The 27224-nt window shown below is 46.2% G+C and overlaps 1 protein-coding gene across 3 annotated transcripts in view; it reads right to left on the bottom strand.

Moving 5' to 3' along the window:
* The window catches only part of KCNH2 (potassium voltage-gated channel subfamily H member 2), a 301321-nt gene that overhangs the window by 239635 nt on the left and 34462 nt on the right, over nt 1–27224 (bottom strand). For all 3 annotated transcript variants that reach the window (XM_077267972.1, XM_077267974.1, XM_077267973.1), the window contains one exon: nt 8796–9026. In XM_077267972.1, coding sequence (XP_077124087.1) covers nt 8796–9026 — 231 coding nt within the window. The remainder of the gene's footprint in view (nt 1–8795; nt 9027–27224) is intronic.

Below are 27224 nucleotides of genomic sequence, written 5' to 3'. Positions count from 1 at the left end.
AATGAGGAAGGTTTCTGCCAGACAAATTCATTGGATTAAGAGAGCAGCGGCCAAAATACCATTACAAAGCAGCAAACCGTTATTTGAAGCTGCTGGTGCCTCTGGAGTCCCTCGAACCTCAAGGTGTAGGATCGTTCAAAGGCTTGCTGCGGTGCATAAACCTACTATTCGGCCACTCCTAAACAGTGTTCACAAGCAGAAACGATTGCAGTGGGCCCAGACATACATGAAGACTAATTTCCAAACAGTCTTTACTGATTACTTTACTGATGAGTGTCGAGCAACCCTGGATGGTCCAGATGGATGGAGTAGTGGATGGTTGGTGGATGGCCACCATGTCCCAACAAGGCTGCGACGTCAGCAGGGAGGTGGAGGAGTCATATTTTGGGCAGGAATGCTGGTAGGGCCCTTTAAGGTTCCTGAAGGTGTGAAAAGTATATAGAGTTTCTGACTGACAACTTTCCTCCATAGTATAAAAAGCAGAAACGTGCCTTCAGGAGCAAAATCATCTTCATGCTGACAATGCCCCATCTCATGCTGCAAAGAAACCTCTGAGTCATTGGCTGCTATGGGCATAAAAGGAGATAAACTCATGGTGTGGTCACCATCTTCCCCTGACCTCAACCCTATAGAGAACCTCTGGAGGATCATCAAGCAAAAGATCTAAGAGGGTGGGAGGCCGTTCACATCAAAACAGCAGCTCAGGGAGGGAAGAAATACAAGCAGAAACTCTCCAAAAATTCACAAGTTCAATGGATGCAGGAATTGTGAAGGTGACATCTAAGAAGGCTCCTATGTTACATGTAACTTGGCCTTTTAGGAGGTTTTGGCGTTAAATAGCTTTTTGGTTCAGTGAATGTGACCTCCTAATGCGGCAAATTCCACAAATGAGACTTTTCAGTTCTTTATATCAAATGTTTAGAAATTCTACTGTGCCTAATAATTTGGAACAGTGCAATGTGGGGTTTTATTCATTTTGGAGATTATACTGTTATCACTGGGAGGTTTCTTCAATAAAATTCAATGTATAATCTAACGGGTGATGACTTTTATTAGACTGACTGTCATTTGCACCGACCATTTAGGAAAAGCCGAGAAAAATGTCATTTGCATAATAATTTGGAACATGGTGTAGCTGTGAATGAGCAGAGCACAGAATGTGCGGTATGTTGTGTATTTCGTGCCGTGTCTATGGTCCGGGCATCGCACCCTACGCTGTGCGGCACCTCACGGTCGCGGACAGGATCTGGGTCATATTCCCGCCACCTCTCCCTCTATCTAATCAGCAGCGATAACAACAAATACTTCTCAATCAGCCAATTAGTCAGAACAGATTTTTCTGCATTAGGCTGAGAGCCTCTTCTATGGACGATGCTGGGGGCTCCATGATGGGGGCAGATGAAGGATTTTACCTCTCCTGACTGTCCTCATTATACAGCTCTGCCCCTAATACCATTCATTACTCCAGGAGAGCGGGGGAGGGGACCAGGACAGCTGACAATGTAATGTCATGGCTGACATTGTGTACCGGAAGGACAGCATGGAGGAGTTACAATGTATCTGGCAGATTTCTAGAGCAAACTCTACGGGGGTCTTGAATCCCACCTTGCTCTTTTAAAATGCACCAAAATTTTTAAGGACAATTGGGCGCATTTTTATCTTTCCATGAGTCAGAAAACAAAACTTGACACCCCACATTGGCAGGATGAAGTTGTGTAATAAGATTTATGTCAATTTCTGAGATAAAGAAAAAAACAAAAAAGAGTAAAAAGTTGATTTTTATTTTAGAAAAAAAAAAACAAGCACCAAAACATCTTTTTTGTTTTTAACTCCATGATTGTGGTACTGAAGATGTCTGCTAGCTGTTGTGAGGCCAGTAACAGGCTGAGAATCCCTCCTGAGCCTCTTAACAGCTGACTGGTTGTTACAATCGCATCGTGTTAACAAAAGAGCCTGGACCCCAGACAGACACAATGTAACAAATTATCAGCTGTAGAGATGGACTTGTCCCATGCTGCTCTAATGATCTCTCTCCACCTCTGTCCCTGATTTTCACTGACTGCAGCTCTGATATCACGTCTACAGCATGTGAGAGGTCCACCCAATCAGCAGTGACAGCACAAGATTGTCTGCAGCGGTTACATGCTGTACTTGTGACATCAAATCAGCAGCCATGGAGAAGCAGTGCTGCAGCAGCTGGGAGGATGTACGGCTCACTTTTTTGTTATTTTTGCTAAGAGGACTCGTAAAAATTAGGCTGGGAGGACTGTCCAGAATGGATACAATTTGTATGAGCTTTTTAGCCTCTGGATATAAACAAGAATATTCCAAGCGGACGAGGGAAGGGGGTATTGTAGATCCCCGCTCTCCTGACTCTAGGTCTCTTGCAGACTGCAGCAGGTTTTCTACAACTTTATATTCCTGCTCACACTTCTCTTGCAGACTGTAGCAGGTTTCCTACCACTTTATATTTCTGCTCACACTTCTCTTGCAGACTGCAGCAGGTTTCCTACCACTTTATATTTCTGCTCACACTTCTCTTGCAGACTGCAGCAGGCTTTCTACAACTTTATATTCCCGCTCGCACTTCTCTTGGAACACTGGAGCAGGCTTTCTACAACTTTATATTCCTGCTCACACTTCTGTTGCAGACTGCAACAGGTTTTCTACAACTTTATATTCCAGCTCACACTTCTCTTACAGACTGCAGCAGATTTTCTACAACTTTATATTCCTGCTTACATTTCTCTTACAGACTGCAGCAGATTTTCTACAACTTTATATTCCTGCTTACATTTCTCTTACAGACTGCAGCAGGTTTTCTACAACTTTATATTCCTGCTCCCACTTCACTTACAGACTGCAGCAGGTTTTCTACAACTATATATTCTCACTCACACTTCTCTTGCAGACTGCAGCAGGTTTTCTACAACTTTATATTCCTGCTCGCACTTGTCTGCAGCAGGTTTTCTACAACTATATATTCTCGCTCGCACTTCACTTACAGACTGCAGCAGGTTTCCTACCACTTTATATTTCTGCTGGCAGTTCTCTTGCAGACTGCAGCAGGTTTTCTACAACTTTATATTCCTGCTCACACTTCTCTTGCAGACTGCAGCAGGTTTTCTACAACTTTATATTTAACTCTTTTGTTATTTCTCCCATGAAGACTAATTCCAGAAGAGTTGTCGTGGGGTTCTTAGTGACCTTGCTTGCTGGCGCACTCCCTGTCCATCTGTTCCATAGTCCCTCCAATGGGTATTTTAGCAATCCCCTGCAGTTCATTCTAATGCTAGCATTTTATATGATGGGGGTCTATGGCCAAGTTCACATGAGGCGCTCACAATACATTTTTCGGAAGATCAAAAACATAAGTGGCAATTTTACAGCGTTTTCGTAAAATTGTGCTTTAAAAAAAAAAAAACGCATTGTGTGAACACAGTCCAATAAGTAATAATGGGACTGAGGGACTATATGGTTGTCAGGTGCTAGTCGTTAAGATACACAGTAGATGCCCTGATATTATGGCGACTGTCAGCAAAGTCACCATCTCCAAAGGGACACAAGTGAGGCGCGAGGCGTGTACCACGTAGCACACTGTACATGTTTACATGGCACCGCCGATCGATGCGGCCGCTCATTGCCCCATAGGTCTTCCACATCTTTCCAACTGCCTCCAATTATTGATGAAGCCTCCAGGCTGGATGACATCTGCATCGATCCCTGTGCGTCTGAACAACTCTTCCAGCGGCTCCTAAACTCCTCTGCTGCAATGCAGCCCGTGCTCATTAACGCCGAGCAAGCGCCAGATGACTCCTTCCCAGAATCCTCTGGGGCCGGGAATACACACCAGACACATAAATGATTACACTACACGCCGGGGAGGCAATGAATATGGGGGATCAGCTGAGCACCAACACCATCCATCTACACCCACCAGACGCCCAACTATGGATGTACTAGAAAGATGTGCAATACACAGGTGTACAGGAGTGCAATAATATACAGGTGTACAGGGGTGTAATAATATACAGGTGTATGGGATACAGGGGTGTATTAATATCCAGGTGTAGGGTACAGGGGTGTAATAATATACAGGTGTATGGGACAGGGGTGTAATAATATACTGGTATACGGGGGACAGGAGTGTAATAATATACAGGTGTACGGGGTACAGGGGTGTAATAATATACAGGTGTATTGGGTACAGGGGTGTAATAATATCCAGGTGTACGGGGGACAGGGGTGTAATAATATACAGGTGTACGGGGGACAGGAATGTAATAATATCCAGGTGTAAGGGGTACAGGGGTGTAATAATATACAGGTGTATGGAGGTGTAATAATATACAGTTGTATGGGACAGTGGTGTAATAATATACTGGTATACGGGGGACAGGAGTGTAATAATATACAGGTGTACGGGGGACAGGGGTGTGATAATATACAGGTGTACGGGGTACAGGAGTGTAATAATATACAGGTGCATGGGGGACAGGGGTGTAATAATATACAGGTGTACGGGGGACAGGGGTGTGATAATCTACAGGTGTACGGGGTACAGGGGTGTAATAATATATAGGTGCATGGGGGACAGGGGTGTAATAATATACAGGTGTACGGGGGACAGGGGTGTAATAATATACAGGTGTACGGGGGACAGGGGTGTAATAATATACAGGGGTGTAATAATATACAGGTGTACGGGGACAGGAGTGTAATAATATACAGGTATACAGGGGTGTACGGGGTACAGGAGTGTAATAATATACCGGTGTACGGGGTACAGGAGTGTAATAATATACAGGTGTACGGGGTGTAATAATGTACAGGTGTACGGGGTGTAATAATGTACAGGTGTACGGGGTACAGGAGTGTAATAATATACAGGTGTACGTGGTGTAATAATATACAGGTGTACGGGGTGTAATAATATACAGGTGTACGGGGTGTAATAATATACAGGTGTACGGGGTGTAATAATTAATATACAGGTGTAGAGGGTGTAATAATATACAGGTGTACGTGGTGTAATAATGTACAGGTGTACGGGGTGTAATAATATACAGGGTACAGGGGTGTAATAATGTACAGATGTACAGGGGTGTAATAATATACAGGTGTATGGGGTACAGGAGTGTAATAATATACAGGTGTACGTGGTGTAATAATATACAGGTGTACAGGGTGTAATAATATACAGGTGTACGTGGTGTAATAATTAATATACAGGTGTACGGGGTGTAATAATGTACAGGTGTACGGGGTGTAATAATATACAGGGTACAGGGGTGTAATAATGTACAGAAGTGACCATACTTTTAGAACAGGTTAGGGTCAGGCAGTGATTCCCTCTGAGGGGCGCAGGATTATAGACCCCTCCCGTCCATTTATCGTCATTGTCCCTGGTGACTCGGTGCCGCCCCTCCCCCGCAGAACCCTCCGTCCTGAGCTGTAATAACGCCGCCGTGTGACCTCTTATGATAAATCCCAGAAATACTATTACATGCTGCGGATTATAATAAGAGCAAATCCTGCCGGCCAATTAACCCTGAGCGTCTGCGGCTCACCCTGACCCTGTGCTGCCCTGACTGCGGCATCCACATCCCACGTGTACTGTGTATCTACTACATGCAACTGTAGCAAACCCTCAGCTCTGAGAAGTGTTAGGCTTAGGCTATGTGCACACGTTGCGGACTGGTCTGAGGATTTTTCCACACTGATTTTGATAAATCCGCAGGGCAAAAACACTGCGTTTTTGCTGCGGATTTACCGCGGTTTTTGTGCGGATTCTACTGCGGTTTTACACCTGCGGTTTTCTAATATGGAGCAGGTGTCAAACCGCTGCGGATTCCGCACAAAAAATTGACATGCTGCGGAAAAAAAAACGCTGCGTTTCCGGGCGTTTTTTTTCCGCAGCATGTGCACAGCGTTTTTTGTTTTTAATAGGTTAACATGGTACTGTACACCGCATGGAAAACTGCTGCGGATCCGCAGCAAAAACCGCAACGTGTGCACATGGCCTTACACCTTTTTTTTTTTTACAATCAAGTCTCCTTTCCCAGACGGCAAGCCTACTGAAACAGACTTATAAACACTTAGGAAGACTTTTCAGGTGTCTTTTTGTTAATTATTCTAATTTACTGAGATAATGACTTTTGGGTTTTCATTGGCTGTAAGCCATAATCATCGACGTTAACAGAAATAAACACGTGAAATAGATCACTCTGCGTGTAATCACTCTATAGATTATATGAGATTCACTTTTTGGTGATATTCTGATGTTGTGAGAAGCCCCTGTGTGTATATATATATATATACAGTATATATATATATATATATATATATATATATATATATATATATATACTGTATATATAATATTTATAGATCTCTCCTCGGCTGCGGCGATGTCCTCGATTCCAGTGTAAGCAGAGTCTTCAGATTTACTTCCATCCAGGCCCCGGTGAGAGGAGCCGTAAATCCTCGGCGTCACGTTCCGGGCAGGAATGGAACAGATGTATAAATAGAAAACTGTTTTTCACTTCACCTTGAAGAGGATTGTTCCAAGTGCTGGGGAGCTGCGTACACAGAGCGCGGGTCTGTGAGCGACACCGTCCACATCAATGTCCACACCAGGAAGAATGGAGATATGATGTGAACGGCCATTTGGGCCCATGACAACTCTGACCACAAGGGGACGCACGGTTGTCAGACTCTGGCGCCAATTTAAATAAAGAATTCCAAACCTTAAAGGGGTGGTCCGAATTCATGCAAAAACGTTGAAAACGCAGGGCATGTGATAAAATAATAAGCTACGCGCTACTTCACGGCTGCCACCCCAGTGCGGCGCTCCGGTACTCCCGGCAGTCACACAGAGAATGAATGGAGCGGAGGAGGAGCGGGGGCCGGGAGAATCCTAAACCGTATCCTGGAGATCGTTGCGGTTGAAGGGTTCGGACCCCACAGCGATCAGTGAGCTCTGTCCTACAGCATGGGAAGAGGAGAGTAACCCTAAGAAAGAATGCCATGAAAACCGTATGGAAAACGCCTTAAAATGCTTCGCCAGAATCTACAGCCAGAATGTTGTTCTCGGCCATATGATAAATATATGAAATATATAAAATAACATATACAGAAATAAATGGTTCCCCAATATGCAACAATCCAAGGCCTGTTCACAGTTCACACACAGTATTTTTTTTTCTTTTCTGCATGAAAAACGCAGGGAATAGGCAAAAATCTGCAGCGTAAATTATGAGCATTTTTGTTGTTGGAGGATTTTATGCATTTTGGAAGCTTTTTTGTGGCAAAGCCATTTTGATCTCAATTTGGAAAAACTGCAGAAAAATCGCAGAAAGAACTGATGTACGCTATTTAAAAACAAACAAACACGACATTGTAGAAATCTCATTGTACTGTAACTTTAAAAAGCTGTGATTTTCCACATGAATAAAAGACAAAAATCTTATCTAAAACGCTACGTGTGAAGGAACCCTAACAGCAAAATGCCTTGGATTTCTAAATCTCATTTGTTCAGTTTTTTTCTCCTTTGTGATGCGTTCTCAATTCTTCAAGCGTTTTTAATGCATTTTCCCCACTGACAAAAAAAAGGCTGAGCACCAAAATAATGTGCATGAAAAGAAAGCAGAAAATCGCCAGTAACGTACGCCGCAGCTTTCTGGACATAGCATCTTTGCTGAGTTTTCTTTCTGCATGATAAACGAAGCCTATGTGTGACTGTATGCTGATTGCACCTGAAGAAGACCCTGTTCGCAGCTTGAAACACGAGTTACTGAGCAGCAACAACTTCCACTTCCCTTCTCCCTCCAGCAGACGTTCTGTGTCCTCCAACCCAATGTTCAGCTACTGATAGTGAGTAAAGAGGCTGCCGAATATATTTACCCCTCGGTACATTCACTGATTATAGAGGAAATCCACTGATCGATGCTCAGCTTTACCTGGGAGACACCAGCTCTGCCTGCTATAGTCAATGGACCAGCTGCCTGCTACAGTCAATGGACCAGCTGTCTGCTATAGTCAATGGGCTAGCTGTCTGCTACAGTCAATGGACCAGCTGCCTGCTATAGTCAATGGACCAGCTGCCTGCTATAGTCAATGGACCAGCTGCCTGCTATAGTCAATGGACCAGCTGCCTGCTACAGTCAATGGACCAGCTGCCTGCTACAGTCAATGGACCAGCTGCCTGCTATAGTCAATGGGCTAGCTGTCTGCTACAGTCAATGGACCAGCTGCCTGCTATAGTCAATGGACCAGCTGCCTGCTATAGTCAATGGACCAGCTGCCTGCTACAGTCAATGGACCAGCTGCCTGCTATAGTCAATGGACCAGCTGCCTGCTATAGTCAATGCACCAGCTGCCTGCTACAGTCAATGGATCAGCTGTCTGCTAGTCAATGGACCAGCTGCCTGCTATAGTCAATGGACCAGCTGTCTGCTACAGTCAATGGGCCAGCTGCCTGCTATAGTCAATGGACCAGCTGTCTGCTACAGTCAATGGACCAGCTGCCTGCTATAGTCAATGGACCAGCTGCCTGCTATAGTCAATGGGCCAGCTGCCTGCTATAGTCAATGGACCAGCTGTCTCCTACAGTCTATGGGCCAGCTGCCTGCTATAGTCAATGGACCAGCAGCCTGCTATAGTCAATGGACCAGCAGCCTGCTATAGTCAATGGACCAGCGTGGTGCCACCAGGGTGATAGAGGACCATGGAAGGAAAAGAGTCATGAATCTGAGCTGCGGCCATTTTTCCCAGTAAACGCTGTAGGAACTTACCGTCTTTTCGATAGAAGGAGATCTCCACCTTCCGCTCCTCGGATCCCACCAGGGCCTGAGCGATCTGTGACACCGCGCTGGAGGTGGTGCGAGGACCGTACAGGAAGTCGCAGGTGCAGGGCCTCTGCATGACCTCCGCCCTCGTGTACCCGCACATGGTGCAGAAGCCATCGTTACAGTAGATGACGGCGCAGTTTTCCACACGAGCGTTGGCGATAATGAACTTCCGACCTAGGAGAGAAGACAGAGGGGGCATCAGTGTGACAGAACGGCAAGACATGCTCCTATACTGGAGCAGCCGCCAGCACGAGCCGGCGAGGGACGCAGCACCGCTGCCTCCACACTGACCACCTGCACACCAGCGCTGTATTACCACATCTGGTGGTGACCCCGAGTCACAGCCTGCGCTCACTGCTCTCATGGTTGTTGGACACATATCTAACTAGTTTTGTTTTTTTTTTACAACCAATCACATGCTTTCTCTCATTTTCCAACCTAAAAGAAAATGTCAAGCACAATCTGATTGGTTGCTTTGTACAAAACATGAAACATTTAGTAACCAATCAGCTCTGCTCTGGAAGAATGAAAGCACAGCTGTGATTGGTTGCTATGGGCAGCTCAACTGCACTAGACGAGGCCCTTAGCAACCAGTCACTTGTATAACTGAAAGCACTGCTCTGATTGGCTGTCATGGGCAGCACCATGGGACCCAGCAGAGTTAATGGGGTTTGTAGAGAATTCCTTGGAGCTTTTTTATTTACTTTTATAGTTTTTTAAACCTTGTATAAAGTAAATCATGAGGCCATTGAGCTCGGCCCCGGGCGCAGTCTTCACTCGGAACCGGAAACACGGACATCGGAGCTGACATTTCTGGTTGCTGTAACTCCTCCAAAAACGTCAATAAAAGATGAAGAAAGTGTTGTAGGCCCCAAAATGGAGTCAAACACGAGTCCTCAGACCTCTTCACCCACAGTTTGTTTCTCCATTTTCTATGGCCTGTAACTTTTTTTTTCCTTTAAATTTTTACAATTTAAGCCATTAAAATATTTATATATATAATAGTCCTGACCTGGAGAATCATGTGACCGGGGCCATAAAAAAAGCTATTGGAATTTTTTTCCCGTTTTTCAGTACATTATAAAATGAACGGTATCATTGTAAAATACAACACGTCTCGCAAAAAAAAGAAGAAGTCCTGATCCAGCTATGTTTAAGGGGGAAGAAATGTGACTTCTGGAAGTAAAGGTGGAAAAACTGAAACTGAGCTGTGACAGGACGGGGTTAAGCCGCGTCGGTGTCCGGGCGGAATCCGTTTTTTTTCTAATCTGAGCCTCGGATGAAATTTTCAGAAAAAACAAAACAGATCTAATTATTAGATACATTTCCATTATTAACCTCGGAATCCACATTTGATCGTCTACATTTTTTAATTTTTATGTACGAAAACGGACGTAAAAACGCAGACGTATGGATTCTCATGGCTTGTGGCTTGGACTCCGCCATTAGGCTATGTGCACACATTCAGGATTTCTTGCAGAAATTTCCTGAGCAAAACAGGACATTTTCTGCCAGAAATCTGCATGCGTTTTTCTCGTGCTTTTACCGCGTTTTTGGTGTGGGTTTTTTTGCGGATTTTTCCGGAGGTTCCTAATGCAATAATATAGTGGGAAATCCGCAAAATTAATGAACATGCTGCGTTTTTTACCGTGATGCGTTTTTTTTTTGCCGAAAAAAATGCATCATGTGCACAAAAATTGCGGAATGCATTCTAAATGATGGGATGCATAATGTATGCGTTTTTTTCGCATTTTTATAGCGAAAAAAACACGAAAAATCTGCTACGTGTGCACACAGCCTTACAGTGTATGGGGATCTAGCAGACTCGCAGATCTCGCCCTTATTTCTGGAGGTGGCGTGTCGCCCGTATCTACCTATGACCACAACTGTAAAAACCTCTCATTTCTAATGATATTTTATTTCTCTCTTTGCTGTAAGTCTCAGAGATCGGCGACGACCTGGTGACATTTTACGAACGACCTCGACTTCCCTGATTATCTCGTCTGAAGTCCCATTTTGATTTTTAGTAAAATTGGCTTTGTGGAGAGTTTTTCAAGGCGTTATTGGAGCAGTAACTTATTGAAACCTCTCCAAACCTAAAAAAAAAACTACAGAAAAACTTTGCGTTTCTGCTCCAACAAATCTGCAAAAACTCCTCTGTGTCCACATAGCCTTTGTGGAGCTGAAGAAGCCGGGAGGATCCGGTTTTCTGCTGTTACTTGTAGTGTTTTCTTTACGCTGCAGTGGCGTCACACGATGGTCACATTAATATGGGCTTTGTAGTCATTTTACAATTGTGCCTTAGATGGGATGTAGTTAAGGACCAGGCGATTTTTTCCTTCTTGCTCTCTCATTTTTCCGCCCCTTTTGTGGACACAGCAGTCTTAGGGCTTTTTTTTGCGGGACAAGTTGTAGTTTAGAATGACACTATTCACTTTATATATGATGTACAGAGAAATGTGGGACAAAATGGTGAAAAGAAAAAAGTAATTCTGCCATTGTCTTTTGGTTAATTTCTACAGTCTTAATTGTGCGGTAAACTTGACCCGGTAACTTTATTCTCCAGGTCAGTACGATTGCACAATACCAAACTTGTAAAATGTTCTTATGTTATTTTAGCGGTGAAGCGGTGAATGTTGTAATAATAAAAAAATAAGAAGAATAAAAAAATGTATCTCCATTTTCTGAGACCTTTAACTTTTGTATTTTTTTCCAGTGCATGGAGCAGTGTGGGGACTTAAACATTTTCTCCCTTCTCAAGAATGGTGGGATTTTACATTTTCTTATTGATTGCTTGTCGCCTAGGTTACCGGCCACCTTTGCAGTTTATCAGCTGAGGCTGACAATGTAGGCATAAAGTGCAGCGCTTACAAGTGCTTTTCTATTCAGCTTGTAAGCGCTGCTCTTCAGCTGATCACCTGCCTCTGCTTGCCACATGAGAGAGTACACAATTCTGGGTCAGCAGCAAACGATAGGTGATAACTTGCTGATCAGTAGCTGTCCAGTCAGTGGGAGAATCAGGGAGTTTCTACCTCCGTTACAATATGGAATGGGAAATCGGACCCCCAACCGCTGCTGCATTCATTGTATATTGAATTGATGGAAAAAGCCACATGCAGCGCTCAGCAGACCCATAAGTAATGAATGGAGCAACGATCCCGAATGTTCACAACTCCATACTGCAGACCCATAAGTAATGAATGGAGCAACGATCCCGAATGTTCCCAACTCCATACTGCAGACCCATAAGTAATGAATGGAGCAACGATCCCGAATGTTCACAACTCCATACTGCAGACCCATAAGTAATAAATAGAGCAACGATCCCGAATGTTCACAACTCCATACTGCAGACCCATAAGTAATGAATGGAGCAACGATCCCGAATGTTCACAACTCCATACTGCAGACCCATAAGTAATAAATGGAGCAACGATCCCGAATGTTCATAACTCCATACTGCAGACCCATAAGTAATGAATGGAGCAACGATCCCGAATGTTCCCAACTCCATACTGCAGACCCATAAGTAATGAATGGAGCAACGATCCCGAATGTTCACAACTCCATACTGCAGACCTATAAGTAATAAATGGAGCAACGATCCCGAATGTTCACAACTCCATACTGCAGACCCATAAGTAATGAATGGAGCAACGATCCCGAATGTTCACAACTCCATACTACAGACCCATAAGTAATGAATGGAGCAATGATCCCGAATGTTCACAACTCCATACTGCAGACCCATAAGTAATGAATGGAGCAACGATCCCAAATGTTCACAACTCCATACTGCAGACCCATAAGTAATAAATGGAGCAACGATCCCGAATGTTCATAACTCCATACTGCAGACCCATAAGTAATGAATGGAGCAACGATCCCGAATGTTCCCAACTCCATACTGCAGACCCATAAGTAATGAATGGAGCAACGATCCCGAATGTTCACAACTCCATACTGCAGACCTATAAGTAATAAATGGAGCAACGATCCCGAATGTTCACAACTCCATACTACAGACCCATAAGTAATGAATGGAGCAATGATCCCGAATGTTCACAACTCCATACTGCAGACCCATAAGTAATGAATGGAGCAACGATCCCAAATGTTCACAACTCCATACTGCAGACCCATAAGTAATAAATGGAGCAGCGATCCCGAATGTTCACAGCTCCATACTACAGACCCATAAGTAATGAATGGAGCAACGATCCCGAATGTTCACAGCTCCATACTACAGACCCATAAGTAATGAATGGAGCAACGATCCCGAATGTTCACAACTCCATACTGCAGACCCATAAGTAATGAATGGAGCAACGATCCCAAATGTTCACAACTCCATACTGCAGACCCATAAGTAATAAATGGAGCAGCGATCCCGAATGTTCACAGCTCCATACTACAGACCCATAAGTAATGAATGGAGCAACGATCCCGAATGTTCACAGCTCCATACTACAGACCCATAAGTAATGAATGGAGCAACGATCCCGAATGTTCACAACTCCATACTGCAGACCCATAAGTAATGAATGGAGCAACGATCCCAAATGTTCATAACTCCATACTGCAGACCCATAAGTAATGAATGGAGCAACGATCCCAAATGTTCACAACTCCATACTACAGACCCATAAGTAATGAATGGAGCAACGATCCCGAATGTTCACAACTCCATACTGCAGACCCATAAGTAATGAATGGAGCAACGATCCCAAATGTTCACAACTCCATACTACAGACCCATAAGTAATAAATGGAGCAGCGATCCCGAATGTTCACAACTCCATACTACAGACCCATAAGTAATGAATGGAGCAACGATCCCGAATGTTCACAACTCCATACTGCAGACCCATAAGTAATGAATGGAGCAACGATCCCGAATGTTCACAACTCCATACTGCAGACCCATAAGTAATGAATGGAGCAACGATCCCGAATGTTCACAACTCCATACTGCAGACCCATAAGTAATAAATGGAGCCGCAATCCCGAATGTTCACAACTCCATACTGCAGACCCATAATTAATGAATGGAGCAGCGATCCCGAATGTTCACAACTCCATACTTTCAGGGATAAATGTTTAGCGATATCCCTACAATTTGTCATTTTCCAATCTTTAGTGATTGAAGTTCATTCCACGTTGTTTAACCAGCAGGAGCTAGAAATTCCCCAAACGAGCCCAGAAAAGAGGAAAAAATCCTATCTTAAAAAGCCGCCTATGCCTCGCCGCACACACACAATACATCGCACTCCTATAAAATCTCGGCAAATAGGAAAGCGATGGAGCGTTGCCGCTTTTTTCCTGTCTGCAGGTCGGATTGGTCACCAGTATAAAGAAGCGGCGGTGGAAGATTACAGGGACATCGTTTATACCGCGCTCATAAATTATTCAACGTTATCTCACATGTAAGGCGCAGCGTTCCCCAGCACATGGAACCAATTATCCTGCCAGGCAGGATCGTATGCCCGCTCTGCCACAATCACTCTGCTCAGCTCAAAGGAAGATACAAAGAGGGTTGTAAAAATATTCACACCCATGATGAGTATAACAAAGGGGAAAATCTATACAAGCATGCCACTCGGACCAGGTAAAACCTCCGCAAAGTCACTTCTCATTACCTGGCGGCAGGAGGTTCTAGGGTCTCATGTTCCGCAGACCATTTCTGAACTGGTTTTCTTATTTTTTCATATCCTCAAAGCAGTTCTCCAAATTACCACAGCACAAAGCAAGAAGGGGACAGAAAGAGAAAGCTGTCACCGGTTGTCTCCAGATTCCTGAGGCGGGTGGTGACAACAGTAACGTATGGTGGCTGATGTCTACAGTGATGCATGGTAGTTGCTGATGTCTACAGTGAAGCATTGTGGTGGCTGATGTCTACAGTGAAGCATTGTGGTGGCTGATGTCTACAGTGATTCATGGTAGTTGCTGATGTCTACAGTGAAGTATGGTGGTGGCTGATGTCTACAGTGAAGTATGGTGGTGGCTGATGTCTACAGTGAAGCATGGTGGGGGTTGATGTCTACAGTGAAGCATGGTGGGGGTTGATGTCTACAGTGAAGCATGGTAGTTGCTGAATTCTACAGTGAAGAATGGTGGTGGCTGATGTCTACAGTAAAGAATGATGGTGGCTGATGTCTACAGTGAAGCATGGTGGTGGCTGATGTCTACAGTGAAGCATGGTGGTGGCTGATGTCTACAGTGAAGCATAGCAGGGACTGAGTGATGCCCACAGTGAATTATGGTGGAGGCTCAATAATGCTTGCAATGAAGCATGGCAGGTCCTCAGTAATACCTATAATGTAGAATGGTGGGGGCTTGATGATGTCTGCAGTGAAGCATGGCGTGGGCTCAGTGATATCTACAGTGAAGAATTGCAGTGCCTGGATGATGGTTTCAGTGAATCATGATGGTGCCTCAGTGATGCCTACAGTGAAGAATGGCACAGGCTCAGTGATATCTAGAGTGAAGGATGGCAGGGGATTGGTGATGCCTATAGTGATGCAAGGCAGTGGCTCTGTGATGTCTACAGTGAAGCACTGCAGGGCCTCGGTGATGCCAAAAGTGAAGGATAGTGGGGGGTCAGTGATGTCTACAGTGAAGCATGGCGGATGCTTTATAATGTCTACAGTGAATCAAAGCAGTGCCTTGGTGACGCTTACAAAAAAGGATAGTGGTGGCTCGGAGAAGCCTACAGTGAAGCACAGCAGTGTCTCTGTTGTCTCAGTGACATCTACAGTGAAGAATGGTAGTGCCTGGATGATGGCTTCAGTGAAGCCTGATGGTGCCTCGGTGATGTCTACAGTACAGTACAGCATGGCAATGGCTCTGTTATCTAAAGTGAAGCATGGTGGTAGCTCAGGGATAACTACAGTAAAGAAAGGCGCTGGCTCAGTGATGGTTACATTGACGCATAGGAGGGGCTCAGTGATGCAGCACATGAAGGAAAAGATGGCTTCAATCAAGTATTAAGAAATCCTAAGGGAAGGCACCATTTCTTCTGTGAAGAGCTGAAGCTTGGGTATAATTGGAACTTCTAACAGGACAAGGATCCCATCATACCTCACAGTCCACAAACCTTGGTTTCAGAAGAAGTTGTGGAAGAATCTGGAACGGCCATTAGTTACTTGACCTGAGCCCCATTGAAAATCTTTGGTGGGATAAGAAATAGGCAACTGCAGCAAACGCAAGAATATCAGCGACCTAGAGGCCACTGCCCATGAGTAATGGGCTAAGATTCCTCAGAAACACTGACTGAAGCTGGTGTCTGGTGATGAATCACTTCTGCAACAAATCATAAAAGCCAGAGGTGCAGCAGGTCATAACAGCCAGAGGTGCAGCAGGTCATAACAGCCAGAGGTGCAGCAGGTCATAACAGCCAGAGGTGAAGCAGGTCATAACGGCCAGAGGTGCAGCAGGTCATAACGACCAGAGGTGAAGCAGGTCATAACGGCCAGAGGTGAAGCAGGTCATAACGGCCAGAGGTGCAGCAGGTCATAACAGCCAGAGGTGAAGCGGGCCATAACAGCCAGAGGAGAAGCAGGCCATAACAGCCAGAGGAGAAGCAGGGCATAACAGCCAGAGGTGAAGCGTGCCATAACAGCCAGAGGAGAAGCAAGGCATAACAGCCAGAGGTGAAGCGGGCCATAACAGCCAGAGGAGAAGCAGGGCATAACAGCCAGAGGTGAAGCGGGCCATAACAGCCAGAGGAGAAGCAGGGCATAACAGCCAGAGGAGAAGCAGGGCATAACAGCCAGAGGAGAAGCAGGGCATAACAGCCAGAGGTGAAGCGTGCCATAACAGTCAGAGGAGAAGCAAGGCATAACAGCCAGAGGTGAAGCGTGCCATAACAGCCAGAGGAGAAGCAATGCATGACAGCCAGAGGTGAAGCGGGCCATAACAGCCAGAGAAGCAGGGCATAACAGCCAGAGGTGAAGCGGGCCATAACAGCCAGAGGAGAAGCAGGGCATAACAGCCAGAGGAGAAGCAGGCCATAATAGCCAGAGATGAAGCGGGCCATAACAGCCAGAGGAGAAGCAGGGCATAACAGCCAGAGGTGAAGCAGGGCATAACAGTCAGAGGTGAGGCAGGCCATAACAGCCAGAGGTGAAGCAGGCCATAACAGCCAGAGGAGAAGCAGGTCATAACAGCCAGAGGAGAAGAAGGTCATAACAACCAGAGGTACAGAAGGTCATAACAGCCAGAGGTGAAGCAGGCCATAACAGCCAGAGGTGAAGCAGGCCATAACAGCCAGAGGTGAAGCAGCCAATAACAGCCAAAGGTGAAGTAGGTCATAACAGCCAGAGGTACAGGTCATAATAGCCAGAGGTGAAGCAGGTCATAACAGCCAGAAAGGGCTCCACTAAGGACTAAAGAAGCTGTTCATGAAGGAATGATAATTCTGAGGCTGCAGGAGTCAGTAAAAGTGGCATCTCGTGCTGAATATCAAGACACCAATTGTTATGTTCTTTTTAAGTTTCATTGGTTTCAAAACAGGGGAAAAGTTTGTGATTTTGTTGAGGGATGATCTAAAGTGATCCTTCACGGTTAACTCAGTGATTTCCAAATTAATCTACAGGGCGTTGCTGGCAACTGAAAATGACCAGAGGGAGATGTGTGCCTCTGTTTGGGGGGGATCAAGCAGATCTCTGGGCCCCCGTTTATTGTGTATCACTTTTCATAGTCATAGAAATTATACTTCAACCTATCAGTATAAGAACACGCTCACAGTTCTTAACCTATAAGAATGCAGAAACAGTCTGTGCGTCAAAGTCTCGTAGAACAATACACTCTCAGTCTCATGTCCTGTCCAGATTGCAAAAATCAAGGTCTCATAACAGCTGTAAACTTTAGCCTACTAACAAAATTTATCATAAAACAGCAAAATGGAGTCAAAAAGCACAAAATGGAGAATCGTTCTTAATTTTTCCCTTCACAATTTTAGATAACAAACCGAATTAACAATGGGGGGAAAATGGTGATTACAGGTGTATAGTGAACACGCTGTACACATCACATATAAGCAACATGCAGAACCTGTACACAGCTGTCATCACCATGTGCCTGCGCGTGACCTCAGGACAGGGGCGCGACCCGATCTCTCAGGGTCAGGGAAAGTGAAAGTCGAGGATTAAGAGATAAACCAATCAAAGTGGAAGCTTATTAGGACCAGTGATCCCACAGACCAGATTATCCAAGAAGCTGATACCACGACCTGCCCAAATCACCCGCACATGGCTCACTACACACCCCGGAGCCGGCAATGATGGGGCAGTAGTGCTAGTACATGACAAACCCAGACACAGCTCAGCAGACAGTACCACACAGGACAGGATTAGATACATGGCTCAGCAGACAGTATCACACAGGAGAGGATTAGATACACAGCTCAGCAGACAGTACCACACAGGATAGGATTAGATACACGGCTCAGCAGACAGTATCACACAGGATAGGATTAGATACACGGCTCAGCAGTCAGTATCACACAATAGGATTAGATACAGAGCTCAGCAGTCAGTATCACACAGGATAGGATTAGATACACAGCTCAGCAGACAGTATCACACAGGATAGGATTAGATACACAGCTCAGCAGACAGTATCACACAGGAGAGGATTAGATACACGGCTCAGCAGACAGTATCACACAGGAGAGGATTAGATACACAGCTCAGCAGTCAGTATCACACAGGATAGGATTAGATACACAGCTCAGCAGACAGTATCACACAGGATAGGATTAGATACACAGCTCAGCAGACAGTATCACACAGGATAGGATTAGATACATGGCTCAGCAGACAGTATCACACAGGATAGGATTAGATACACGGCTCAGCAGACAGTATCACACAAGATAGGATTAGATACACAGCTCAGCAGACAGTATCACACAGGATAGGATTAGATACACAGCTCAGCAGACAGTATCACACAGGAGAGGATTAGATACACGGCTCAGCAGACAGTATCACACAGGATAGGATTAGATACACGGTTCAGCAGTCAGTATCACACAATAGGATTAGATACAGAGCTCAGCAGTCAGTATCACGCACGATAGGATTAGATACACAGCTCAGCAGACAGTATCACACAGGAGAGGATTAGATACACGGCTCAGCAGACAGTATCACACAGGAGAGGATTAGATACACAGCTCAGCAGACAGTATCACACAGGAGAGGATTAGATACACGGCTCAGCAGACAGTATCACACAGGAGAGGATTAGATACACGGCTCAGCAGACAGTATCACACAGGATAGGATTAGATACACGGCTCAGCAGACAGTATCACATAGGATAGGAATAGATACATGGCTCAGCAGTCAGTATCACACAGGAGAGGATTAGATACACTTCTCAGCAGACAGTATCACACAGGATAGGATTAGATACACAGCTCAGCAGACAGTATCACACAGGATAGGATTAGATACACGGCTCAGCAGTCAGTATCACACAGGATAGGATTAGATACACAGCTCAGCAGTCAGTATCACACAGGACAGGATTAGATACACGGCTCAGCAGACAGTATCACACAGGATAGGATTAGATACACAGCTCAGCAGTCAGTATCACACATGATAGGATTAGATACACTTCTCAGCAGACAGTATCACACAGGAGAGGATTAGATACAGCTCAGCAAACAGTATCACACAGGATAGGATTAGATACACGGCCTTTCCTGTGCGGGCAGTAGCCTGATGATAATTAGGGCAGTAATTAGTTAATAATTAGCTCCGCCTTCTGCATCTTATCTCTCCGCCTCCTGTATCGGTGACCCCGGGGGTGCGGACACTTCCAACAAACCCGGGGTCGCTTATTTCTGACATGTTTGGGTTTCCCGATCGTTAATGCATCGAGTTAATTAACCGAAGACAAACATCATTTAACCTCTGCCTGCGGCACAGAGCCGGCAAAAACTAAACTCTGACCGCCAGCGGTGAACGCAGGGTTAAAGACATGACCGCCCGAGGATGAGGATGGGGACATCGTCCAGGGGTCCCCGATACTTAGCCCCTTTCTGAAAAATGTGGCTTATCTGTTCTTGGAAAAACTGGACAACAATTAGTATGAACCTTCCTGACCTCAAACTTCTCACAGCTGAGGCATTGTAACAATTGTATCCAGTCTAGATAATCCTACACTCAGCAGTGATCTCCATCCTGCGCTGAGGGGTTGTTACAATGTATCAGTCTGGGGGTCTGGGCTGAGGGATTGTTACAATGTATCAGTGCAGGTAACATGTATCAGTCTGGGGTCTGGGCTGAGGGTTTGTTACAATGTATCAGTGCAGGTAACATGTATCAGTCTGGGGTCCAGGCTGGTGGGTTGTTACAATGTATCAGTGCAGGTAACATGTATCAGTCTGGGGTCCGGGCTGGGGGGTTGTTACAATGTATCAGTGCAGGTAACATGTATCAGTCTGGGGTCTGAGCTGGTGGGTTGTTACAATGTATCAGGTTGGAGACCGTGTTCAGAATTGTCTAAAATGGATGCAAGTGTTACAAACCATCAGCTGTAGTAAGTATAGGGTGGGTTCACATGTTCAGGTTTTGCGGTACAAGTGAATGGAGTTTTTGGGGGGTTTTGGTTATGTAAATGATCTGGTAAGTGCCCTGAAGGCGGTCCTAGTCCCAGGAAGTGCTCCAGCTCTCCTCAGTAAACCTAATGCCTCCTCAGCCTATAAGGGGTTGTCCAGTGAAGTTATCACTGTGCACAGGACTGTGAGACCCCCACTGATCGGCAGAATGGGGTACTTCTATCCTTTTTAGAAAGGCGCACAGGTATAACTGCGGCTCCATTACCCACAGGCTGCTGAGCGCGGATCTTTCCAGCAGCCACCAAGGGAACGATGGTAGCGATGGTTGAGAATGTGCAGTGTCACCCCTTCCTGCCAGACGTCGGACCCCCACCGATCAATTACATGTTACCGAATAGCCCCCGCCTGCAGTTCACATGAAGATCTGCCATATCCTGCGGCTAATGTGCAATGTATGACGGGAGAGAGGTCGGTTGTTTGCCAAGATAATTAAGTGCAATCACAGTTTTCGGAGCCGTCCACTTGAAATAAAAAGGTCGGAAAAATCAAAAATCAAATCTCTTCCAATTTATTTCTGCTGTAAACCCGCTGAGATCGTCAGAGCGTTTTTTTTCTGATTCAGGTTTTGAAAAATGCCGGGTGGGAGAAAAGGGCAAAAAAACATCCCAAATACTTCAGGAAAAAAAGGCAGAAACAAAAAGAAAAAACCTCCTGTAAGAAGGATCTGTGCTCGCGGCGTCATTTGCTGTCGTTCTTGCTGCGGCTCTCCAGGTGCAGAGAAGAAAGGACATAAGATGGGAAACGTGCACAGGGTCGTGTTCACATTGCTGGGCATGATCTTTAGTTTATGCTTTTGCAGCGATTATTTCTGTGAATTCCGGGTGGAAAAACGCGCAGTGTGCACACAGCCGAAGAGTTGTCAATTCTGATTTTCTCAAAAAAATCTCTGCACAAATTCTAACACAGATGCATCCACACTACATGATTGTTCCCAATAATCTGAGGGCTAAACACGCACTGACCAGGCCCGTCCATCATTCATGTGAGCGCTGGGGTCAGCCATTCGTGGAATTGGTCACATGAATGGTGGATGTGACGTCATAACTGCGAACTGAATAATTAATTGAGAATTAGTTATTTAAGCATTTTTACATATTTCCAGATTTTGCACTTTTTAAAAAATCCTGCATATATTTATCCCCTTCCTTGCAAAGCGTGAACATGCATAGCTCTAATATCAGGTGTAGGGAGTGGACGCAGGAGCTGTGCCATACTACCGGCGCCTGCCTCTACCAGCCAGCGCCTGCTTCTAAATGCCTGCCTCTACCAGCCAATGCCTGCCTCTAAATGCCTGCCTCTACCAGCCAGCGCCTGCTTCTAAATGCCTGCCTCTACCAGCCAATGCCTGCCTCTAAATGCCTGCCTCTACCAGCCGGCGCCTGCTTCTAAATGCCTTCATCTACCAGGCAATGCCTGCTTCTAAATGCCTGCCTCTACCAGCCGGCGCCTGCTTCTAAATGCCTGCCTCTACCAGCCTTCGCCTGCCTCTAAACCCCTGCCTCTACCAGCCTTCGCCTGCCTCTAAACCCTGCCTCTACCAGCCAATGCCTGCTTCTAAATGCCTGCCTCTACCAGCCAATGCCTGCTTCTAAATGCCTGCTCCTAAATGCCTGCCTCAACATGCACCCCTTCTGAGGAAGAACAGCTGAAACGCGCATACAGGGGTCCACTGTTGCAAGTCCAACTCTGGGTAATTATACTTATTGGTAACCCTGATCTAAAGACTGCATAAAAATGTCCGTATTGTGAGCCTATCCTCCCTGCAGACCTAAGGTTCGGATTAATGCCACTACAGCGTTACCTTGATATCCGTCCCTTCTGCCCAGCAGCGCAGATTTGGGGCGCCTTCCAGCATCACCGTGCATTATGTCTGCAGCTCAAGCACTCAGCACTTCACTAATACGGTCTTGTATCCTATGCGTTTTGTCGCTTTTTAAGGTGTTTGGTATGATAATTGTCTACTCATCTATAACTGCTGCCTTGTGAGAATTTGCTTGTAACAGGTGTTTACCTATTTATCTACGCACTTTATATACAACAGTATCTGCATGTATTGATCATCTATCCCTTGCACAGTGTCTGTCGTATTCTGTACAGCATGTGCTGCCATCGCCTTTGTTTCTAGGTCATCATGCTTTTAATGTGTACTTTGCAATTAAAATAAAAATAATTTATATTTATTTTGCTCTTGGAGGTTTTTTTTTTCTCTATTGGTTTTCCTGAGCGCTCCGTGCACCAGGTGAGAAGAGAATAACTGTCCTGAGCGCTCTGTGCACCAGGTGAGAAGAGGATAACTGTCCTGAGCGCTCCGTGCACCAGGTGAGAAGAGGATAACTGTCCTGAGCGCTTTGTGCACCAGTTGAGAAGAGGATAACTTTCCTGAGCGCTCAGTGCACCAGGTGAGAAGAGGATAACTGTCCTGAGCGCTCTGTGCACCAGGTGAGAAGAGGATAACTTTCCTGAGCGCTCAGTGCACCAGGTGAGAAGAGGATAACTGTCCTGAGCGCTCGGTGCAGCAGGTGAGAAGAGGATAACTGTCCTGAGCGCTCTGTGCACCAGGTGAGAAGAGAATAACTGTCCTGAGCGCTCTGTGCACCGGATGAGAAGAGGATAACTGTCCTGAGCCTCTGTGCACCAGGTGAGAAGAGGATAACTTTCCTGAGCGCTCTGTGCACCAGCTGAGAAGAGGATAACTGTCCTGAGCGCTCTGTGCACCAGGTGAGAAGAGGATAACTTTCCTGAGCGCTCAGTGCACCAGGTGAGAAGAGGATAACTGTCCTGAGCGCTCGGTGCAGCAGGTGAGAAGAGGATAACTGTCCTGAGCGCTCTGTGCACCAGGTGAGAAGAGAATAACTGTCCTGAGCGCTCTGTGCACCGGATGAGAAGAGGATAACTGTCCTGAGCCTCTGTGCACCAGGTGAGAAGAGGATAACTTTCCTGAGCGCTCTGTGCACCAGCTGAGAAGAGGATAACTTTCCTGAGCGCTCTGTGCACCAGCTGAGAAGAGGATAACTTTCCTGAGCGCTCAGTGCACCAGGTGAGAAGAGGATAACTGTCCTGAGCGCTCGGTGCAGCAGGTGAGAAGAGGATAACTGTCCTGAGCGCTCAGTGCACCAGGTGAGAAGAGGATAACTGTCCTGAGCGCTCTGTGCACCAGGTGAGAAGAGGATAACTTTCCTGAGCGCTCAGTGCACCAGGTGAGAAGAGGATAACTGTCCTGAGCGCTCGGTGCAGCAGGTGAGAAGAGGATAACTGTCCTGAGCGCTCTGTGCACCAGGTGAGAAGAGAATAACTGTCCTGAGCGCTCTGTGCACCGGATGAGAAGAGGATAACTGTCCTGAGCCTCTGTGCACCAGGTGAGAAGAGGATAACTTTCCTGAGCGCTCTGTGCACCAGCTGAGAAGAGGATAACTTTCCTGAGCGCTCTGTGCACCAGCTGAGAAGAGGATAACTGTCCTGAGCGCTCTGTGCACCAGGTGAGAAGAGGATAACTTTCCTGAGCGCTCAGTGCACCAGGTGAGAAGAGGATAACTTTCCTGAGCGCTGTGTGCACCAGGTGAGAAGAGGATAACTTTCCTGAGCGCTCAGTGCACCGGATGAGAAGAGGATAACTTTCCTGAGCGCTCTGTGCACCAGATGAGAAGAGGATAACTTTCCTGAGCGCTCTGTGCAGCAGGTGAGAAGAGGATAACCATCCTGAGCGCTCCGTGCACCGGATGAGAAGAGGATAATTTTCCTGAGTGCTCAGTGCACCGGATGAGAAGAGGATAACCATCCTGAGCGCTCTGTGCACCGGATGAGAAGAGGATAACTGTCCTGAGCCTCTGTGCACCAGGTGAGAAGAGGATAACCATCCTGAGCACTCTGTGCAGCAGCCATGTCAGCAGCTCTGTGTCCAGGCTGGGAATGGAGCAGCTCTTCCTCTCCTCCTCCAGCAGGGAGTCTCAGCTCTGCCACAGCTTCATTACATCTGGCCATCATCACCAAAGTCTGCAGCTGCTGAAATTTTGACTAAACACATTATTTTCTTAAAGAAACCATTGTGGGCAGCTCTTATGTAATCAGTAGTGGGAAGTCATTAATGAAATAATCCGTGCGGCCGCCCGTCTGATGAACATCTTTCATCCCTAATATCCGGCGAGATTTCCTGATTGCTCCGGTTCAGACAACCGGCCAGAAGAAAAGCCCTAAAGTGAGAGATAACGGCTCTCGGCGTTTAGTGAGATCGTCCCGACTAAGCCAAGAAATGAAACCTAAGAGGGTTTGGAATGAGATTAAAGATTAATTCTCTCTGAGAAGTTGGGATCCTCAGGATGAATAAAAGGCAGAAGCCTCCGAGGAGGAGGAGGAGGAGAGGGGGGATTTCCATTACTGTCATCCCTGCACAGCTGGATCCTCTGTTACAGAAGGAAGACTCTGGCATGGCTGCCACTATATATCCGGTGTGGGCTCACACCATGAGGTGGGTTTAAGTCGCAGGTTAGGATGAGCAGCACGGACCAGAGGCAATGATACAACAGAACTGGACAAGGCGCACACCGAGTGGAACAGCGAGGACCAGTACAGCTGGATAGGGAGGTAGACATGAGGATCTGCAGGGCTGGAGTGCAAGATTCAGCAGAGACGTGTGTGCAAACTACAATTAGGATGAGTAGGGATGATTAGGTAGACCGGTATCTTGATTCCACAGAACTGAGTGTGCGGACAGCACCCTGAATCAGCAGAGGACAGTAGGTAATGCAGGCAGATACCTTAGTGAGCAGAGCTGGATGAGTAGGGACAGGGATCATGATTCCACAGAACTGAGTGTGCGGACAGCACGTTGAATCAGCAGAGGACAGTAGGTAATGGAGGCAGATACCTTAATGCAGCAGAGCTGGATGAGTAGGGACAGGGATCATGATTCCACAGATCTGAGTGTGCGGACAGCACCCTGAATCAGCAGAGGACAGTAGGTAATGGAGGCAGATACCTTAATGCAGCAGAGCTGGATGAGTAGGGACAGGGATCATGATTCCACAGATCTGAGTGTGCGGACAGCACCCTGAATCAGCAGAAGAAAGTAGGCAATGGAGGCAGATACCTTAATGCAGCAGAGCTGGATGAGTCGGGACAGGGATCATGATTCCACAGATCTGAGTGTGCGGACAGCACCCTGAATCAGCAGAGGACAGTAGGTAATGGAGGCAGATACCTTAATGCAGCAGAGCTGGATGAGTCGGGACAGGGATCATGATTCCACAGAACTGAGTGTGCGGACAGCACCCTGAATCAGCAGAGGACAGTAGGTAATGGAGGCAGATACCTTAATGCAGCAGAGCTAGATGAGTCGGGACAGGGATCATGATTCCACAGATCTGAGTGTGCGGACAGCACCCTGAATCAGCAGAGGACAGTAGGTAATGGAGGCAGATACCTTAATGCAGCAGAGCTAGATGAGTCGGGACAGGGATCATGATTCCACAGATCTGAGTGTGCGGACAGCACCCTGAATCAGCAGAGGACAGTAGGTAATGGAGGCAGATACCTTAATGCAGCAGAGCTGGATGAGTAGGGACAGGGATCTTGATTCCACAGAACTGAGTGTGCGGACAGCACCCTGAAACAGCAGAGGACAGTAGGTTATGGAGGCAGATACCTTAATGCAGCAGAGCTGGATGAGTAGGGACAGGGAGCATGATTCCACAGAACTGAGTGTGCGGACAGCACCCTGAATCAGCAGAGGACAGTAGGTAATGCAGGCAGATACCTTAATGCAGCAGAGCTGGATGTGTGTCCAGCACTCGGGAACAGAAGAGATGAGCCGCACAATGCTGTAGCAGAGATGGAAGTGCGGACAGCAGTCAGGAAGAGCAGAACTGAGTAGAAAACCAGTCACCTGGTTGTAGCTGAGCTGAAGAGGAAGACTGGCCAGAGTCCTGGATAGCACGCCGCAGCATAGTGCAGAGTTGGTTACTGGGGACTTCCCAGTCCGACACTGGACCCAACTTAAATATTTTAGCAGTAATGTAATAAGTAGTACGGAGGAGACAAACAGAAGGACAAAGGTTTGGTGTAACCCGGTGATATCGGGAGTCAGGTGGTGACTTGACCCGAGTGCTGGGACTTCCCTGGAAGAGAAGGACGAGGAGCAGCTTCATTCCTGCGCTGGACACTGAGCGGCCGTAGAAAAGAAACCAACAAAACCTTCATATTAAGAGGAGCTTCATTTTTGTGCAGCTTTATTGTCCATTTTGGTTAGACAAGAAAAGGATTTTGCGCCTCCGTCCTTTGGTTCCTGTATTTTCAGACAACCTGATCTCAGCTGATAATATATTACGATAATTTGCAAATCAATTTATTTAAAAGTTCTGTTACCTTATCCCCCCCCAAAATCCTTCCAAAATGCTGGCCACGAGGGGTCGCTGTGAGGAGCTGGCCTTGTTCGATGACTATCGGACCAATGGACGTAGAGCGGGCTCCACAGCTCTATGGGATGCAGATTTTTTCCAGCAAGGAGCACCGGTTATATCGATATTGTGTTTTATTAGAGATTTGCTTGCTGTGATTTCTTAGAGATTTGCTTGCTCGTCAGTTCAGTCTCAGGAATCAATGTTTCTATTCAGTGACAGTAAGCAGAGGAAGACGTGCAGGTTGGATCTTATGTATACGTAAGGCCAGACTCGAGATTGGTAATGAAGGAACGCAATCATACCATTGTTCTCCAGGCCCAGTCCCATTGTGTGGATGAGGATAGC

Source organism: Ranitomeya variabilis, chromosome 6 (genome assembly GCF_051348905.1).
Source record: "Ranitomeya variabilis isolate aRanVar5 chromosome 6, aRanVar5.hap1, whole genome shotgun sequence".
Taxonomy (NCBI): Eukaryota; Metazoa; Chordata; class Amphibia; order Anura; family Dendrobatidae; genus Ranitomeya; species Ranitomeya variabilis.
The sequence above is the reverse complement of the archived record's forward strand: the minus strand, read 5'-3'. Positions and strand labels throughout refer to the sequence as shown.